Below are 20,858 nucleotides of genomic sequence, written 5' to 3' on the forward strand. Positions count from 1 at the left end.
TGCTCCCTGCCCCGCACCTTGCTGTCCTTTAGGTAGGACCCACCTCTCTCCTGATGGGTGGAGGGCACCTTCCTGCCTGCATACATCAAAGAAAAATTTTCCACAGCAACTGCTGGGTTCAGGACTGGCTCTGGAACTCACTGGCCCTGAGATTTCTTCTGACTGCCACAAGAACCTGTCTGATGTTCAGCAGATCCATTCCTTCACTGTCTCACCACTCACACACAGACACTCTAGGGTCTGAAGCCTGTGACAATTAAATGCTGACTGGAGAGGACCAGTCTCTCCTGAGCCACTCAGGCACCCCTGCCAGGCAAGCCACAAAAAAGACACTCAGAAATCACCAGGTTTCAGATCCATGCACAGCCTCCAGCCAATATCCACAGCCTCCCCATCTGGGGCTACAGCTCCAGATTATCCTCCCTCTGAGAGCAGAACTGGCTAAGCTCTTACTGTGGGACAGATTGCTCAGTTCTTAGCTACCTCCTGGAAGAACAGTTAGAGGATTTGGTCTGCAATCCTGCCACTGTTCTCATGCTGTAATCCACTTCTAATCTTCAGTCAGAGGCAACATATGGCTAATGACCATTTGGCTAAAGGAAAATCCTCCTGTGTGCAGCACGAGGACAGAGATCTGCAAGTAAGCAAAGTCAGTGCCACATGTTATGGTCCTGACTGGGTCTGTGGGCTAACATCAGGGCAAGATTTGGACACTGTACAACTTCCTCTCTCACTTGCCCAAGGAATTACTTGCTTTGCATTTTCCATTAAAGTTTTTGCCAGCTGCTGGTTCCACGTTCTCTTGAAGAATCAAAACTGACTTTGGGAATTTTTTTAGTGGATGTGCAACTTTTCAGTAACACACTGATAAGTGAATGACAAATTATTTAGTACACTTTCCCCAACATTCCTGAGCTTTGTCACATTATTTAATTAACAAACAGTTGTTGTAAAAGTGGGAAGTAACAATAATTAGTTGTAGCTGTTTCATCATATTGCCTCTAAACACTCCAAAATGCCTGCTAAATACATTTCAGACTGCATTTTCCACCTTTGTCTTTCTCTTGGCCACAGTGGGGCCAGTAACGAGTTGTACTGAGCCACACACCTGGAGAAACCAACACAGAACATACTGAAGCTTTGCCTCTCTCCCTGTGCCTGAAAGTACCATTTGAACTAAGCAATAAAGAAAACAAAGAAACTAACATGATTAAAATGTATTGATATGAAATCATATCCACGTGTTTATGAACTTATTAAATAGAACTTGATCCAGGTGATGCCAGTGAATGTTTTCCTGAACTAATAAGACCATGTATAGAACTTTGTACCCTGCAGGTGAAGGCTACCACAGTTTCACATTACTTATGCAATGAATTAAATTCACTTGGCTCCTCTGCAAGGACAGATGTTGACAGACAGGAGCGAGTGCAGAGGTCACCGGAGCTCCCAGCACATTTTTATGGGAGATGACCAGTAACATTACAATCTACTTGTTTTGTGGGACATCATTGTTAAAAAACCCCACACACTAAACTACTCAAATTTGAGAATATTATTGCCTCTCAATGATTTCAAAGCCTTTCCACTACTGCAGCAGCCCATGCCTGCTTCTGTCACAATACTTCCCCAGAATAGCATCAGCATTTTAACTTACAGCAAACTTATCTGACAGAAAACCAGCTGTCCAAATAGCAGCCAGTTTGCTGCTGTGCTGTAGCCTGGACCAAACACAGGTCTCAGCAACACCAGTTCTGAGGACATGCCTTCACTTCTCACCTCACCAGCTTGTGCTCTGCTCCAACTCTGGACATTTTCTGGATGATGAGGATGTCAGGTGAGGGCTCCATTGCACAGGACAAGAGTTTCTCATGTGGAAGCAGGAAAATGCTAGAAAAAGCAGTAGAAAAAAAAAGGAGACACTAAACAGCAGAACATTTGGCTGGACCATAGCTCTGGCTATTGCTCCTTGAAGTGAATGTACTTCAGGGAAGGTGGCTTAGAGGTAATGCAGGAAATATTATCCTGCAGCTGGTCAGAGGAATGGGAAATCATTGGTGTAATCAGTTTTTCTGACAGTTCCATGATCTCAGCTTTACATCACTGAGTGCTTGTTTCATCTTTGCCACTGACCAAGCAGAAAAAGTGAGAAGGTGACTGAAGGGAAGTAGCAGCTGACCTGGAACTGACACCACTCATGGGTGCCCAGCAAGAGAAAGACAAAGTGGCAACTTCACAGCTAAGGCTGAAAAAGTCTCTTTCAGGAGACGGGGTCAGGAAAAAGTCTTCTAGAAGTAGAAAAAAAAAATTAAATTCAAGAGATTCTTATCTGCAAGAAGGCATTATTTATAGCTCAATGCAGTTATAAAAGGATGAATGAGCACATCCAGTGATGAAAGCAAATTGCTTTGGTGTTATATAAACTAGAGAAATAGATGAATACCTCTCCAAAGAACATCAGATAGAGCGTTTTCAAACTACCAGTCACCTAGCAGCACCCATGGCACCAGAATAACACATGGCAGGGGAATTGTGGCTGTCCCCCTTGGATTTCAAACAGCCACCGAAACCACCAGAGTGTCATTGCCAAGAGAGGCTTATAGGCAAAAGATATTTTAATTGACTAAGTAGCAGGGCTGAGAAAAGAATTCAGTATGGTTGGGATGAACAATTGCTGCTGCTGAGCAGGAAAGAGGAATACAAAGGCCTCGAGGAAGATAATTTGATCTCTGGACAGCTGCATTCAAGAATTTGTTTACAGTGGGATCAGCATCCCGGATGCGACTACAGCACAAGGGCTATGGCAAGGCTGGCTGGGGAGACAGGTTACAGCCTCTCATGAAGCACAGGGATCATCCTTTCACAGTGAGCTGCCAAATCTCATTAATTCATCATAGGAACATGCCTTCAGTGCTTGCTCTCCTCAGTTCTGTTTCATAAGATTGACAGACATGTCTATAAACCACAAAGTGTTCTTGACAAGAGGGTAATTAACTTTTGATGTTTACATCTCCCTCTTCTTGGTAAGTAACACAGCAAGTTCGCATGTTTTGGGGATGACTGTCTGCAAACAAGTGATGTTTTCCTCTTATACTCTTGATCAGAGGTCAGGAGGACTGCAATATTGATTTTTCTGAGTTCTGTTGGGAACAATAGGCAACTGAGGCAGAATTTCCTTGAGTAAGAGGCCAAAGCCTTAGAATCAGGAGTTTTGGATCATCCCAGGTTTGCAAGTCAGATCCTCATCAGTCTATGTGGCTCCACAGCCCTTTCAGCCAGGATCTGGGACCTGATTCATGCAAGCGCAGGACAGGGTAAGCTGAGGCTCTGCCCTCCCTTGAGGGAGCTAAAGGTGCACAGGTTTATACACAGAAGTATGAGAGACCAGAAAACATCAATGTATCACATCCCCAGGCAAAGTCTCCTTCCCATGTGAAACCATGGGCATGGGATGAAGCAATGTAAAGCATCAGACAAAAACAACATTCCCAGGTCTCCCCTTGTCAGCCAAAAAAAAATATCAAAAATCATGTGAGAAATAACATTTGTAAAAATACAAGTAAAGGTGCTCGTTTTCATTCATAGGAAGAAATCCAGGAATCTCTGGGATTTGGGATGAATTATGGCTTCCTTTTTAAGAATTATCTTATGCAGTAAGCAGCAACAAGGCTTTTACTTCTGAGGGATAGGATACAATAAGCTAAGAAGGAAAATTAACTGCTGTCCCTGTTGCAGGGAAAGAGAGCAAGAATAGGGCAAGGAGTTTGGCTGCATCGTGCACTGTACTTCAAACACTTGGTTGGAACAGTAGGAAAAGGATGGGAAGTGTTTCTGTAGCTGAAGGACTGTGAGCATCATAACCACCAAACACTTATTCCTTCATTATTACACCAAGAGAAAGGAGAACAATGTGATCTATTCTGCAGTATTGAGCTTCAATGAGACCACTGGCTGATTCTTCACAGCTGCACATGGGTGAAGCACCATTGCTGCTGAATTACAGAGGTTTACTATTTCACATACACTGAGGCAGATAGCAGGACTTCTATAACCCCTAAACTATTGCACTGGAAAAGCAATGCAGTTACCTCCTTAATATGTCTGTACATGCATGACAACTACAATGTTCTACATGACCATCTGGCCCCTACATACTCTGGCTTGGGCACTGTGCACTTTGCAACTTGACAAAAAATTCTTGTCTCAGGAGAGCTGAATGCACTAATACCTGCAAAGGTTTTCTGTGTGTCCTTTTCAGGTCTTGAAACAAGTTATGGCCCATCTTCTGATGCTGTCACTGAAGGCTGTTTGCGTGTGCTTGCACAGCAAAGAAATATTTCTGCTACTTGTTTTATATTTTGCATATTTTCGCCATCCTTCTCTTCATATATTTGAATGCAGCCTATGGAGAAGAGCAATATTGGGAATCTAGCATTAAATCTCTGCCAAACAAAATGTCAACAGAAGGTATATGCATCACTTACATCCAATCATATGTTCCCTGCTCAGCATCCGGCTGACACTATTTGGGATGCTGCCACAGGCAGCAGTGGGAGCTTGGACTCCCTCTTGTTCTGCCTTCCTCCTTAGTCACTGGGGTGACCGTGGTTCCCGAGTCCCTGGGTGCCCCTTGTGCTCTGAAGAAGGGAAAGTCTGTCGTTAGAGACTTGGTACAACCGTTTTCCCAAAAGGGCACAAGTGCTGGAAATGTAAATAAAACTCCCAAATGATGCAAGTGGAGGAGAGTTCATCTGAGTTAACCACTGACAATGAAGTGGTTTTACCATCTCTGACTATTATAATCCTGTCACGTCAACAAACTTATGCCATCTGAAATGCTGCATCATTTGGATTTTCACTCCAGCTATTTTTCTAAGCTATTTTCTTTTCTCAAATCTTCACATTTTCCCCCCAAGCACAAACAGCAAATGGAGAAAAGGAGGATAAACTGGAAAAGCACAGGGAGAAGCCAGGGGACTGTTGCTCAGAAAGCATGTTCTCTCCATCAGACTGACACATTACAGGAACAGATCCCACATTCACTGGTGTAAGTGAAACCATCTGTGCCACAGATCTAGTCCAGTGCTTGTTCAGGGGCCCCTGACTGTCCATCCTCAGCAATGTCCCTGGGCCAAGTGCTACAGGTAAACCTTGAAGGGAACAGAAAAAAAAATAGCTTAAAGCAATAAATTTCCAAACATTTGCTATTCTTCAGAGGGCTTGAGTAAAATTAATTTTTGCTTCTATGAATGAAAATCAGGCATGAAGCAATATACTATGTGAACACTCTTTGTCTGCAAATTCACAGTATGTTTAAACTTATGGGGCTGCACCTCAGCTGCTGAAAACCTGGAAAACCCTCCTAGGAGTGGATGTCTGCCAGCTGGATCCAGGCTCCTTTCCACTGCTTCTTTCTGCTTCTTTCACATCTCATTGATCAGCAGAGAGCACACAGCTGATGCCCAGAGCAAGGCAAAGAATCAAATAAAATGGTATTAAACATTAATTTTCAACAAGAGAATGAACATTTCTGAGTGTGAACATACTGATGGATGAAGTGGATGGATATTGGGATTATATTCCTTTAAATATAGAGGTCTGAGGTAAATTTTTCACTTCCCAAAATATTTCCTTTGCTGTCAGCCAGTTAAGCAGATCTGTGCAACTGATACAAATAATTTGTGTAACAATTTCTAGATTTTTCTTTTGAGGAACATATAAAGTGGTTAAAAATAATTTAAATAATCTTCTGAAAATGGAACAATTTTAAAACAGTGGGATGAGCCTTGTCATTCCCAAGCACCCCTCAAGAGTGACAAAGTATCTCAGCCCACCCACAAGCCTCTCTCTTCCAAATGCAGCATATGAAAAAGAAGTAAACCAAAGCAAATTATTGCTAGACAATTTTGAAAGGTATAGATTTTTTGGTAAAGCTTCTGAATGAAGTTTAGGTACACACACTATCAAGGAAAAGTTGGGTTGGTTTGGTTTTTTTTCAAGTCATGGATGGCTGAGTGCTGATGTATACCATGCTGATAAACAAGGGAAAAAAGCTTTTGGCTCAATAGAAAAACGTAAGTATTGTTTTCTAAATCCCACATATCAATCAAGAATTAAATGATTCACCTCATTCTTCCTCCTTCTTTATGTGCAAGAAAAATGACTGTACACTCAGAAAACATTGATAAGGCTATAAAGATAAGTTAGACAAACAAGGAAGCAGAGAGGACATTTATAATTTTAAAATATTGCCTCTGTGATATGTACTGGTGGCTTTACAAGTGATGAATCCTGAGGTTAGACCCTCATCAGGGGGAAATACGTCAAAGTTTGTCAGCCTTGGCACCACTCAAGAGCTTGGTCCCTGCTGTCCAGAGCTGAGATTTTCAGTAGTGGCTGCAAGGCAGAGTGTGGAGCTGTACCAGCTGCCTCCCAGCAGTGAACTACAGATGCCTGATGCTGCAGTCATAGCAGGCACTGGAAACTCTGCTCTTCACTGCAGCCTTCACTGAGGGTGCAAGGCTGCATCCACAAGTATTTATTTTTATGGCAAGAGGGCAAAAACAAGAGTCCACTGAAGCAGGGACTAAATCCATGGTTGGACCTGATGCTTTTAGTACCTCTTTCTAAGGTGAAAAACGAAGGCTTTCCTAGTGTGACAGCTGAATGGTCTTTGAGAGTAACCTGACCATTTTGAAGCTGTTCAGACTATTGGCCAAAGGTGAATAAGACAGAGCCCTGGAGATCTGCACCTGAAAAGCAATGGAGCAGTAAGCTGAGCATCACCAAAGCATCTGTCACCCTTGCACTGGAGACAGCTCTGAGTGTCTGAGTACGTTTTGCTACTGAGTACATTTGCAGTCTAGCAAACACTGAGATCATGAGATTATGTCTTGGTGCTCCCCAGTACAGGAATCTCTCTATTCAGCCATTCCTCTGCCTATGGCCAAGCAAGCACCTAGCTCAGTCAAGTATACCTTAAAAACACTTTTCAGGTCTCTAAGCAACACCTCAGACCTGGTATTTTTCTCACTCTCTCCTAAGCGACAAAAAAACCAACCAACCAACCAAAAAAAATAAAATAAACAAAAAAAAACCTAAAAAGAAAAATTAACGAATCAATTCTTCACTTCAAATGCGCTTGCCTTTGCCTCCTCATCAACATGAAGCAGAAAGAAATAATCTAATTAACTTATACTCAGTAAGTAACCCTGGAAGAGCTGAAAAACAACTCTGAGGCACAGCAAACAGCTTTGTCCCTGAGAAAGCTGCCCTACTTTTATAGTTATATTGCTTCATAGAACACCCCCTGAGCCCGGGGGATAATTAAATTCTGATGTCAGGCTTTGCTCATTTTCTGGCCCAGTTTTAGTGATTTATTTCTCTATGTGTTTTTACATGAAATTTTCTGGTGAATACTGCATGGAAACCTGTGTCTCATAACTGCTTTGGCTTCTTTCCTTGATTGCTCTGACATAATCTCAACTTTGTGCCTCCTTGAGTTCATGTTTGCCTCTGGTATGAGCTCTGCAGAGGAGACTGTGACCAGCTAATGCCATTCAGTTGGATCTTGACAGCTTTACTGCAACAGTCTATGAAAGCCTGTGCTCAGAGTTAAGGCCAAGTGAAAGTCTGCCAAAGTCCACAAAAAAAAATTAACCAGGTTTTATCCCCGAGGATAACCAAGTAACAACAGCATGTTCTGCAAAAACACCTCAACAGAAAATGGCAAAAAGGTTATATAAACTAAAAGAACATTTACATTAGGACACAGACCCAAGAAAAGTACAATAAGCCATTGTTAGTCACAAACCATCTTGAAAAGTACATGCCAGTCACAGACTCTAATAGCACAGAGGTACGATGGCCTCATTCCCTAGTACAATACCCACCAGAGCTCCAAGTCAGGAACATTTGCATTCAGCCCATTCATCTCTCCCGATAATTTAGAGTGACATTCCAAACCAATCCAAATAATTGTGTTGTTCTCTGGTAAACTATAATAGGACATTGAATCAAAGAGGCACTAGCTGTAGTCCAGAAGAAATCCTTTAACCCTGAAATACTGGACTTGCTTTGGGGACTTTGTGTGGAGCTCATGATAGTGGCTGGACCTATGCTGCCAACAGATAAAGGGCAGTCCCAAGATCCCCCTTCCTCCCTGCCTATCCATATAGACACCAAAGTGACAGCAATTGTATCGACTGGTCCTGAGCTCCTTTGCCTCAAAAAAGTAGGCAAAACATTATCAGGCAGAACCAATTTCCTATGACTTGCTATATATTCAGTTAAAACTGGTCACAAGTGATCTTCTATGTTCTTTTCCCTTTCTGAACGGCTTAAAAATTCAGTGATGTCTGTACTGGGCCTGTCCCCAACCCCAGTGGTGAGGCCCAGAGATCTTCTGATGTTTTTGACCCTGAAGAAAGCTTGACATTCCCCTCCCATAGATTAAATCCAATAACAGCACATAGCACTAAGGTCAATGTATTAGTGACAGGATGGGATCACTTTTCCTGACAGCAGCTGCTTCCTCTCTTCTATGGTAAAGGCTGCACAGGCAGTGGGACCCAGTACGGGGGCCACTTCTCCACTAGGCAGCAAGTTTCCCTTTCCAGTCCACAGCAAGAAAATGCTCTCCTTGAGAGCAAACCACCATCCACATCCTAGACATTGCCCTAAGGAAGAAATGGACCATGCCCTTGAGGCAAATGTTTCTTTGTGCTGACTATAAAAATTGAGTCTGTGATCAAGTCATACATAGATATTATTGGTTAGATGAGACCAATACTGACAAAGAGACTCTGAGGAGTAAGGAAGTGCCCGGGAACTTCAAAGGGAGGCCAGGCCCTCATCAGAGCGGGAATGACACTGACACATGGCACAAAAGGATTTACCCACATTGTTTGGTAGAGCAGAATAGAAAAATACAAATGCATCACTAGAACAGTGAGAAGGGGAGAAGGGGAAAAAGGTATGAGACATGGCCTTTGAGACAAACAAATATTGCCAAGTGAGTTTATTGAACAAGTGTTTCAGGAGCTAAGAAAATGAGTAAAACTGAAGGGAAGCTGCTGGAGAAGATCATCCCCTAGGCAATCACATGGAGGGGAATTCATCTTCCTGAGCTGGACTCCAGCACAGACTTAACACTCAGCCATACCCACAAGGTTGAGGGTCCTATTGCTCATTCTGGTGAGAGAAGGAGAGAAAAAGATTAGACACAAAGAATACTCAGTGCTGAAGCCAAGTTCCTCATTTCATTAGCCCAAGTGCTGGCTTAGTGTTGACTGGACATAAAGAACAGTCCCAAAAGTCCAAACACCCCCATTTCACTATTATCATGAAAGGAAAGATGAATTGCATCAAATGTGTGAAATCTTTCACTGGACTCACTGAAGTACTTTCCACATGCCCCAGTACTTAGGGGACAGAAGTTAACAAACAGGAGGCCACATACAGATGATAAAAACGGGCCCTTGCACCACAAGTCATGGTGTCCCAGAGGGGTCTTGTATGTGCCCATAAACCGTTTGTCAAAAACACATTAAAGCAGCTCTGTCTTTGTAGTAAGTACAGAAATTAATCATTAAAGGAAGGGTTTTGCTCTTATACATACAGATAGGCATTGCAGAAAAGACATCTGTTGCTGTATGTTGTGCCATCAGAGCCACAGTGGGGCATGAATTCCATGGTGCATATAGGAGAGATTTCAAGGCCCTTGCAGTGCTCCTGCATACAGAAGGTAGACATGAGTCTGACTGAAAGCAAAACTGGTCCCCCCCAGCACAAGGAATGACAACCCACTGAGGAATGAATCTTCTGTAACATCATAATAACCGATTTAAGGTTTCCTCCTGGTGGCAGATGTAGTGAGCAGAAATAGTATAAGATCACATCTTTTTCTGCACAGTTACAGACCAATGGGAGGGATGTTGGCTGTTTTATGGCCAGTGTGAAATTCCCAAGGGATCTCCTTAGGTCTGTACTGCCACCACTCTCCTGATTTGTAACCTGGAGCAGAGGACCATTCCCCCCCATGAGAATAACAGACCCTGGACTTCGGTCTTTGATCCCATCATTCCCACTCACTCTTGTAATATCCTCTTCACAGCGTCCGTTCTTTCTTTTGCCAAGGTTGGTACGGTGCTCCCTGGAGAAAAACCGTTGTTAGCCACAACTGTCCCCATTGCTACCCCAGTGCAAGAACATAACCTCATTCCCAGCCCTAGCAAGAATGTGCTGTTACTGACAAGGCATTTGTCTTTTGGAATAATGCTCTTCCCAATTGATTGTCTTCCCTCTTTGTGGGTTTCTGGAGTTGAATACCCACATCAAAACCAACCAGAAAAACAGGAGAAGACAGAGAGGACCCATGCTTCAGAGACAGCCCTTGCTCATTGCTTGGCACTCAAAAATGGATCCAACCACCATCAAAGCAAAACACCCAGGGAAAAGGATGAGCACTTACAGGTTGTGGGCACAGAGTGTGCACTCACTGGCATAAGTGACACCGTCAGTACCACAGACAGGATCATAGATCATGGTGCAGGCCATCAGCTGTTTGCCATCCTTCATCGTGGAGGTTCGGTACTGGCTGCAGTCGAGCTGGGCAACAAAGAGGACAAAAGCTCTGCCAAAAGCTCTGCTCTGTGCAATTGCACCCAGACACAACACACACACACACACAGATCCCATCCTCCTTCCCACCCACCCCAGCTAATGCCTCTGTCTTTTAGGATCTGCTGCACAAGGAATTGTGGTTATATATTAACTCATTCCTTGTGGAAAAGCATCCATTTCCTTTCATAGCTTTATGCTGGAGAAGACTGAATCAAGGCTTGAAGGCAGACATCACTCACTCTGTTTTGTATTTACCATGATGCCCCTATACCTTGCCGAGTCTACCAGGATATTAAAAATTGCAGCTCAAAATAATCTGCAAGTCAAAATGACATGATTTATGCACTTTCTATGAGGCAGCTAACTGTGACCAAGGAGTTCTTCACTGCCCACAAGAATGAGGGCAGACGTGCTGACAGGCCTTGTGCTGCAACATGATGGCTCCAAGTGTTGATATCTGCCAGGAGGACTGACAGCAGTTGAAGCTGATTTACACCAGTTGAAGAACTGGTGTTGCATTTTAGCACTCCCAGTTTCTCCAGTGTGAGCTCTTCCTCCCTGATTTATGCATCTCACCTGGTCTGAGCACAGAGTGTACTCAGGAAACAAAAGGAATGACATTTCATAATTTGTTTGTAGAGGAATTAAATATCTGACTTGGGATGTTGACTCTTTCAAATACATGCTAATGAGACAGCTTTGTTCTTCTATTCCCCAGTGAGTGTAAATACTTCAGAGTTGGCTAAATATAGTTAATCTGGTATTTTTCCAAGTTTCGTTGTTAGTATACATTAGATTACATTGCTTATACATTAAAAGAAAAAAAAAATAGAGGGGGTCTGAGTCTCCTGGTACGTTAGGTATCAGCATTCAAAACACTGGCAATTTTCTAATCTTTGTGGAACATGCTTTTGTAAAATGCAAGCATCCAGAAGGCACTGGACACCCTGGGTCCTCTGTTTCCCCTTCCCATATTGCCAAAACAGACTGCTAATTTCCTGTGGCAGCTATGACAGACTGCTGTGGGAAAGGGATTTCTTCTTGTAAAGCCTTAAATAATTTATGCTACCTGTCTCATAACTCATTCCTTACCTGTCCTCCTCTTTCTTTTCCAGACTACATGCAGGAAATGCACAATGTTCCCACTGCCAGAGGGTGATATTCACCCACAAAAGAAAGCACAACACAAGCTGTAACCCCCGATGGAGGCTACACCTCCAAAACCACCCAGTGTTTATCCAAGCTGTGCAATCAGCACCAGCTCAAGCTCTTGTTTTGCCTCGATTTCACTTACCTGGGGAGCTTCCTCTAAGCACTTCCCATCATGTTTCTTGGCAACGTCAGTTCCAAATTCACTGGAAGAGAGAGCAGAGTTTAAAACGTTCAACAAGTAACTCCACTGAGCTTTCAGGCAATGACCTTCAGGGCTTACATGTTATGGGCACACAGAGCACAGTCATTGCTGTAGGTGACACCATCTGTCCCACAGATCTCACGCAGAATGTAGGGACAGGCTGTGATGGCTTCCCCAGTTTGGGTATTGCTCAGGTATGTTTTGCACTCAACCTGGGGAGACAAAACAACAATGCTGGATCAGCTTCTAGGACATGAAACGGTACCTCATCTGCAGTCTGACCAGATTTTTAAAGGCCTCTGCCAGAGAGAAATCAGAGTTATTTTCAGTTTAGTCTTCAATCAAAATGAATTAAGTAATTGTAGTAGGGTTTGGTAATGTCTGTTAAGAGAGGAAGAAAAGAACAGCTGGCCAAAAAGATTATTTTCCTAGAGCAGTACATACACATTTTTTAAAACAAGAATTTAACCCAATGAATCTGGTATAAAGTGTTTGATATTAAGTTCAGATTGACATAGTTAACTAAATCTAGGGTTTTGTTTCAGTTTTTCCAAAACAGTAGCAAGAACTGTTTCACCATCTCCTGTGGCAAAAATATTTACAATATACAAATACAAAATGACAGCTTAAATATCTGAGAAGCAAACACCTATTGGAAGTCAGTCTACACTAGGTAATCATCACTGACACTTCACTGTCATTTTGCATGGTTTTCTCAACACAATGTCTCTTATTACTCATATTTCCCACATGGTCTGAGAGCAAATTAAAGCAAAGACAGCATTTTAACAATGTATTGCTACTATATAAAATATAGTGCAGTCCCTCAGGATACATGAATTTATTTTTGGTGCTTTAAAGCTGCTCTGCATAAGCAGAATAAATGTCTTGAGATATTATCAGCACATATTGTTACTGTGCAGGATAATAAAGCTATTTCTGTACGCATATCTGAGAGCAGATTTTTCCTGGCTGATCATAGCACAAGAATTTTTTAACCTATCTGCCTGGTCCAATGGAAATCCTAGCCCTGAATTAATACACAGACAACCAACGCAGCCTTCTGTCCTCCTCCCCTAGTGTGCTAAAACGGGCTGCATGGTCCTTGGGCTGCCTCTGATGATTTCTTTTCAGAGATCTGCAGTACTGGGACATTTTGTTTCTGAAGTCCTGGTCTGTCCCCATTTTCTCCTGCCCTCATATGTAGCTATGGGCAGCTGAGGAGAACTGGAGCACCAGTGGGAGGACCAGGCATCACCTCTCCCTGTATCCAGCAGCACAGCTGTTGCACCAAGCCCAGCCAGGGTCTTCCTGGAGACTGTAGAGAGAGTAGGAGATAGCTTTTATTTTATAATTTGTTACACTTACAGGAGTACTTTCCTCTTTGCACTTCCCCTCATGGCTTTTCTTAACATCAGTCCCAAGAGCTCTGAAAGGAAGAGGCTGGCGTTAGCATGCTCGGGGGCAAAGCTCTGACACACCCAGGTACCACAGAAAGAAAGCCAAACTCACAGCTAATACGTATGATAAAGGAGGCATCAGATTGCCCAATGAACCAGCTTCTCCTGGTTATTAGCAAGGGTAATCCTAAGTGGCAACATGCTTATCAGGTCTCTTCTCTGCATATGCCCATCCACTCTTTCCTCTGCCCAAATACCACAGCCCTCATAGTGGTCTCACATCAAGAGTTTGCTCTCCCACAGCTCCCCAAGCACAAAGAGAGCACCAGGAAACAAAATAAAAGTGTCAAGGCTACAGGAGGTTGAAAGAGAAACAAAGATATAGATTTATAGACAGGCTAGTATCAAAAGAAAAGCCATTTGGAGCAGTCACCCCATGACAGAGTACATTACTCACAGGTTGTGTGCACAGATCCCACATTCATTATCATAAGTAAATCCGTCTGTGCCACAGACAGGGAGCAAGATCCTTGGGCAGCGTATCAGGGGTTTACCACCCTTAAATATTCTTGAGGGGTACTGGCTGCAATCAACCTACAAAAAGCAGGAGTGTCAAAGCTGGGAAAGTCCTTGTTCTCTGAGAAAAATGCCAGTGTAACCTCCTGCCATGTATTCTGTGCTGTGATGCCAAGAGAACAGTAGTGATATGTTTCAGTTTTCTCAAAACCAGGCTGAGTCAGTTCTGCATCAATCATCCCATGTACACAGGAAACTGCAGAGCACTGCATTGTTTGTGAGATGCCAAGCCTCCAAAATAAGTAGCTTGGTCAATCCCAAATACAAGATATGCCAGAAAAGCCAAAAAACCCAAAAGTTGTAGACAGCAGTTTTGGGGCTTCTTGGCTGATACACTCAGACCAAAACTTCAGGTGTTTTCCATATACCAGAATACATCCCTACCTCAAAACCTGGTAGGCATGAATGTAATGAAAACTCTGTGCCTATCTCTCATGCAGCCCATCTTCCAGGGCTGTGAGGGCAGGGAGAGTGCAGAGGACACCTGCTGCAGGACAGATGGGATTTGTAGTCATTCTTAGCACAAGGGGCTGACAAGACTTAATAGACATGTGGAAAAAGCCAGGCTTCAGGCCAGCTCACTTTCAGAGCAGAGGTAGCCTCAGGGAACATTTCAGCTGATACAGCTAAGAAGCTAAATATGCCTTATATTGAACACTTACCTCAGAAGACTTTGGTCTGCATTTCCCTTTATGCTTTTTGCTAACATGAGTTCCATGTTCTCTGAAAGAAGCAAATAATGAAATTAAGGTACTGAATGCTTAACGTCTTGGTCACAGACATGCAAAATGAAGCAAACTGTGGCCTCAGACTGTTAGAGTGTATCAGAATAGCTACACTAGGTTACTCATTAACAACCTTGTCACATCTTCTCAAAACATGCAATTTAAAGTAATGCTCTGAATTATTCCTTCCTCTGATCAGTTGCTGCCCATCCCACAGACTAATTCAAGGACTTGACATCTAAGTCTTTGAGTTTTCCCCTCACGAGCACAAAGCTGATATCAGAAGGAAACTCATTTGTAAATGCAAAACAAATCCAGTTGTTAAGAGACTCAAAGAGATAGTTATAAGCAGAAAGGCAGGAGGAAGGTTCTCAGGGCTGCAAAGCATTGCTGGTTACTTAGGAGTGCTCTACATGTGCCACTTACCCATTGTGGGCACAGATCTCACATTCGTTACTGTACGTAATGCCATCTGTGCCACAAACTGGATTCAGGAACCTTGGACAGGCTACTAATTCTTTACCATCTTTAGTGAGTTCTCGTGGGTATTGACTGCAGTCAACCTGTCAAAATAAGGATAATTAGCTCCGGTGGAGCCCTTACTATGCAAAAAAGTTGACGCACAACCTTTTCACTCTGTATCCCAGCCTCTCTTGTTTCTACAACAGGGCAAATCCTGATATACTGAACCTAAACCTTTAATCAGAATATCACTTTCTGAATAGTACCCGTGTTCTCTTAGAGTCCAGAAAAATGACTGTCTTGGAGAAAAGGTCCTTCAAACAGAAGAATATGAACAAAATTTAAGTCCCATTCTCATAAAAATAAACGAATTGTAGGGAAACATTTTTCACCATCTGGAAATCTGCCTAGTACCTTTTTGTTTGTGTTAGTTTTCTCCCCAGTTCTCCAGCTCTCTGATTACTTATTACATCAGGTTCCCTGTAGTTAAGTACAGAGTTTGAAATGATAGAGGAAAAAAAAAATTCATCACAGTTTGGGTATGGACTTTCTACATCTGAGAACTTTGATGCTGAAATATAAAAGCATCTCCTCCTGGGGCACCAGACTGTCGGTACTATACAAATAAAAATAAATTATACTCTAGAAATATGTATGCTTGGTGCTCTTAGGAGCCTTGCTATAGCTGTGAAAGCAACTAGCATGAGAATTTTGAATTGCTGCTGAAAAAGGGTGGAAACACTTGTGCTCTCTAGAGAGAAAACTGCCAACCTGCATGGCATTTAGGCAAGTGAGATCTTGGGCCTCCCCTTCCCTGAGATGTAGACACCAGCTTAGTATGAAGGAAAGTGAGTTCAACAGCACTGGCTCACTGCAGCCATTTCCTTTCTCCTTCATCTCTTTGGAGTAGTATGCATGGGATGAACCTCTTTCTGGAGCAGCAAAGATACAAAATCCACCCTCATTGTGCAGAAAGACAAAGCATGGACTAGGACCCTTGTAAACCTTGTCATACAGTCTTCCTTCAGTTCCCTAGGGAAATCTGTGGGATTCTTAGCATTCTTCTAGCCTAAAGAGTTAGGTTTTTCACTTCTATTGCACTTACACTGCCAATCTCATGCTTGCATTCTCCATCATGTATTTTGCTAATATTGGTGTGATGTTCTCTGGAAGAAAGAAACATTTTGGTTAGGAAACCTTGAGAATAACTTTTCCCATTGCACCTTAGGCACTGGGACAAGTAAGCAAGGTCACATCCTCCTTGTGGGACACTACAACTTCTTGATTCTTCTGAACACACCCTGCAGATGGTAGCAGCAAACACACAGTATTTCTATATATAGTATTTCTGTATCACAAGGTAAAAAAGTGCTTGTAGTAATGAGGTGTTACAAGTTACACTTTGATCTGTTCATGGCTCTGCTCTAGGCTGTCCACTGGTTCTTTTGTGATTTGTCTCATGAGCACAGAAAATACACAGGGAAGAAAACTCAGGAATTATAAGCAGCAAGCTCCAAAGAAGTCTACAGAGACTTAAGAGAGCCTAGTGTTTTGCAGAAGTGCTTCCAAAAGCCTTAACTATGGCTAATTATCCCGAAGGATATTCTATGCACAAGACTTACGCATTAAAGGCACAGATCCCACATTCATTGTCATAAGTTAAGCTATCTGAACCACACACTGGTTCCAGCATCCTTGGGCAGGCTACCATGACATGACCATCGATTTCCATTCTTCGGTACTTACTGCAATTGATCTGTAAAAATAGCAGGAATAGGAAAAAAACATCAACACAACACATTTACGGTATAGAGATATAATGCTCCCACACAGCCTGCTTACTCTTCATTAACCTTTGGGGACAAATCAAACTAATTCCACTATCAAAAGTGAAAGTCAGAGCCAGTTCTTTCTCTTGCTGAAAAAAGGGTCACAACAAGGAGGATTGTGATTTGGACTTTGTGAGGTCCTTCACAAGATCCTCTTGGGACTATCCAGATGGTGAGATCCTACCTTCATGTCAAAACAACATTTAAATGTTATTATTAATCAGAGAGGCTAGAGAGTCTAAATTGGAACAGCACAGAGACATGGTACCTGACAAGCCCGTGGAAATCAATGAAAATCATCTCAATTTTGGTTATCATTAGATTTTAACTCTCTCTGGGCTGTGCAAATCATCTGTGCACATTTGGGTTTCCTGTTGTGTGTAGTTTGGGCTGTCTCTTTTTATAGACAGCTGAAGTCTTCCATAGACTTTGTCTTACCACAATAGCTTTTGGCTCACATTCTCCATCATGTGCTTTCTCCACAGAAGTCCTGTGTTCCCTAGAAGGAAACAGACCTGTGTCAGGGCTTCCTGAGAGCAGCATCGCCTCAGGGCTGGTGGTGTCCCAGCCACTAACTCCCATGTTCCTCTGGCCAGTCCATCTCTGGAGGATGGAGCTGTCACCCCTACCCTGAGACCCTGCAGGGTCTGCTGGCTTTCCAGCAATATTCACCTGTTATGCTGGCAGATCCCACACTCATTGCTGTACGTGGTGCCGTCAGTACCACAAACTGGCTTCATGATCCTTGGGCAAGCTACCCAGGATGTCTCATCCTTGCCAACGCCACTGGAATACTGACTGCAATCAACCTGTGAGGGAAGCATGGAATCAGCCCCAGTTGTGGCTGCAAAGAAACCCCCATGCAACCTCCCACCACAGCCACAGCACCTGCAGCTCCTGCCAGGGGGTAGATTAAAGGTATTATTTTGAATCTACTCAGTCAGAAGGAGTGAATCTTGTCTACAGAAATTTCTGATCATGCTTTCCTGACAGAGTCTGGGGGAGGCAGGGCACAGAGGAAGGAATGTTGTGGGTGAGACAGGGCTTAATGAAGGCAGCAGGTAATTGGGAGCCTGCCTGTACACCAGAGCCCCTCAGCTCACAATCTGATAATTTCCAGTCATGCTGCAGTCTCTGGTGAGTTACAGGAGTCCCATAACTGTGTGGGAAGAACCTGCAGACAAATTCATTGCACAGACTCTGCTGTTTTCTACGTTCCGATATAGCTGCAGAAAATCTGTGCAAGGAACACAGTTCTGCAAGTCTTACTGTATAGGGAAAAAACTACCAGAATCAGTCTTTGCTGCTTTCTAAGGGTATAATCTTAAAATAGTATTCCTCATGAGAAGGTAAGTTACTGTCTTTGGCTTGGAGTAACTAAATTGTATCTAAGAGTTAGTACAATAGGATTAATTACTTTGCTTTCTTAATTTTATTTAACGATCTGAAAATATTGTAAAAAATGGGAGAACTTTTACTATCCCATGAAATTGGCAATATCATTCAACCATGCACTGCCAAATGCTATTTGAACAAACCAAGCTTTCATTAGATTTAATCCACTTGCTCATCAGGTAATTACATACTCCTACTTTACCAGAAACCTGGAACAGAACAGAATAAATAGATCTGTAGCTCACCTCAACTCCAAATGCAGTACCTGAAAGAAAAAATGGAGACAGACAAAAAAAGATATCAAATTATTCATATGCAGAGAAGATATATGTAATGTCAAATTCAGTGACTGTTTATTAATTTATTTGGTATAAGAAAGTACCAAGTTTTATATTATGTCAGTAAATGGCCATAGGATGAATCCAAAGTTACTAAATAAGGTTTTATTGCACTTTTGAGAGGAGAGAAAATAGGGAAAAATACATATATTAATTCATCTCTAAGATGTTGCTGGGAAGCAATACAGGTACTTTCAATTCAGTTCTCTTGGATTTAACATGTTCTAAGAGACCTGATATTTGACTTTCAGAAATTTGGATACTTGTGCTTAAGATGATGGTCGAATACTGGCACTGTGCATCTCCTTTTCAATTACCAGAAACAGGACAGCAAACTTATAGAGCAATCCTAGAAGTTAAAGTTTGCATTTATATTGGGTAATAGATAATTATTTGATTTCTAATGGTTTTACTTTGCCCTTATACACAGTACTCCCACATACAGGGCACTGCCCTGCACTGGGGCTGCTCCTTCAGCAATTTGCTCCTACAAACCAAGAAGATGAAAAGAATTGCCTGCATGAAGTTTGCTGAAACCTTAGTCATAAAGCCTAACTTTTTGCTACACTCTCTCAGAAATAGTATTTCTTCGTGGACCAAGGCTCTCCTTTGTGTTACAAGACCCAAATACTTTTACAGAAATTAAAATTCAGGTAGATCAATCTCTGCGATATCCCAGGAAATACTCACCTAAGCAGCAGCAGACAGCTAGAGCTGCCCTCACAAAAACCCCTGTTAGCTTCATGGCAGACAGAGGCACTTTCTGGCAGACAGAGTGCAGCCTGCTAGCAATCTCTGTGCAAGAGAGGATGATTGCAGGTAGGAGCAGGAATATATAGCACACCACAGTATCGAATGGTCCCACCTTATTATGTAATGCTCCCAGTCTGTCATCAGCATTCAAAGCCAAAAATTATATTTACCCAGGCTTAGATTTTTAGCTAATGATTGACATAGGTGTGGTATGCCAGGTAGGGGACTTTTGTGAGTGGGAAGCATGCCAGGACCCCTATTCTCCCAGAAGGATCTGCCCCCATTCCTGGGCTCCCCCTCACACGGCTGCGGCATATTGGAGGTTCACATCTACTCTTTGACTGGCTGAATGCAATTAGATCTTCCTCCTCCTTTACTGTTTTCAACTGTCAGCTGATAGCCAAAATTCTTAGTATTTAACCTCAGACTATGATTTTGTACTCTGCTGCTGTATTTCATCCCAGTTTGAGCCAAGGCAATTTTAGCCCAGAAGGTCACCCTGTGCCCTGCGGGAGAAATTCTGCTCTTCTCCTGTTTTAAAAAACTCAGCAGTGCTCTGCTTCATGTGCCAACTTTTCTTGTACTACAGCAAAGTGCAAAAAATATGAAGTTTGGTTCTAAAATAGGTCTTTTTTGGCTGCTCATTGATAACTCCCACGGTACCCTCTGCTGATGTGCTACCACCTCCACCATGGTCAGTTCCTGACCCACCTCTCACCAACCCTAAGTGACACCATCCCACAGGGCAACAGGCCAAATGCTTTTGTTGCCTGCACAGACTGGATGTACTCTATTTACTTTATCTAGGAGGTCAGCCAACTTTGCAAAGATTGATATTCACCCACGCATGTTTTCCTTCCTGAAAATTCACTGTGTAAATTATCCTTTTGCACTTTATATCTTTAGTTTTCTTCGAATTCCTCCTAAAGTTTTGCCCATTATTAAGGTAACAGAACATGGAGTTGCCCTGAACACTTTTTTGTCCTTTATTCAGGAAGATTTTTGGCAGTTCTTGGTCTCAATCCCAGTCTTCTCAATTTGCATCCTAAATTCTCCAAATTTCTCACTAATGTTTAATCTTTCCAATTAAAATCTATCAAAATTCTTACTTGTAGATCTATTTTTGACATAATTTAAACAGAATGAGACTGTGTTGAATCATCCCAGTTTTGAGAAGGACATCTCTAATGTCTTTCTCATTTGGAAAGCAAATCCACAATAACACAATTTTGAGGACTACCAAAATGGAAAATTCTATTTGTTTTCATATCCAGGAGCTCTACTAATATGAGTAGCTTGCAGCATGCGTCTGCAAAGATGAAGTCTCCCCAAATGCCAGCATTTCCAGCTAGTGATGGTAGAGACACCTCCATTCGTATACCTTATTTTTATTCCTTTCCCTG

The 20,858-nt window shown here is 42.5% G+C and overlaps 1 protein-coding gene across 1 annotated transcript; it reads right to left on the reverse strand.

Moving 5' to 3' along the window:
- Positions 1-9,004: 9,004 nt before the first annotated feature.
- LOC139803127 (ovoinhibitor-like) lies at positions 9,005-19,571 on the reverse strand. Its single transcript, XM_071758984.1, has 16 exons — positions 19,393-19,571; positions 18,610-18,629; positions 17,642-17,778; positions 17,408-17,468; positions 16,763-16,896; positions 16,246-16,306; positions 15,105-15,241; positions 14,616-14,676; positions 13,835-13,971; positions 13,346-13,406; positions 12,056-12,189; positions 11,918-11,978; positions 10,472-10,608; positions 10,093-10,153; positions 9,620-9,732; positions 9,005-9,192 (listed from the first exon to the last, which is right to left on the reverse strand). Exons 1-16 carry the CDS (start codon positions 19,445-19,447, stop codon positions 9,147-9,149), a joined length of 1,416 nt encoding a protein of 471 aa, XP_071615085.1. The 5' UTR covers positions 19,448-19,571; the 3' UTR covers positions 9,005-9,146.
- Positions 19,572-20,858: the final 1,287 nt, after the last annotated feature.

This window comes from Heliangelus exortis, chromosome 15, assembly GCF_036169615.1.
Source record: "Heliangelus exortis chromosome 15, bHelExo1.hap1, whole genome shotgun sequence".
NCBI lineage: Eukaryota > Metazoa > Chordata > Aves > Apodiformes > Trochilidae > Heliangelus > Heliangelus exortis.

Bases quoted from the DNA above. Each gene is read 5' to 3' on its own strand.
- LOC139803127 (XM_071758984.1), bottom strand. From the start codon at position 19,447: ATGAAGCTAACAGGGGTTTTTGTGAGGGCAGCTCTAGCTGTCTGCTGC. The intron at 17,469-17,641 runs GTGAATATTGCT...GTTTCCTTCTAG, and splicing joins GGGATCTGCCAGCATAACAG to GGAACACAGGACTTCTGTGG. The intron at 9,733-10,092 runs GTGAGTGGGAAT...TTCTGTATGCAG, and splicing joins GTGAAGAGGATATTACAAGA to GAGCACTGCAAGGGCCTTGA.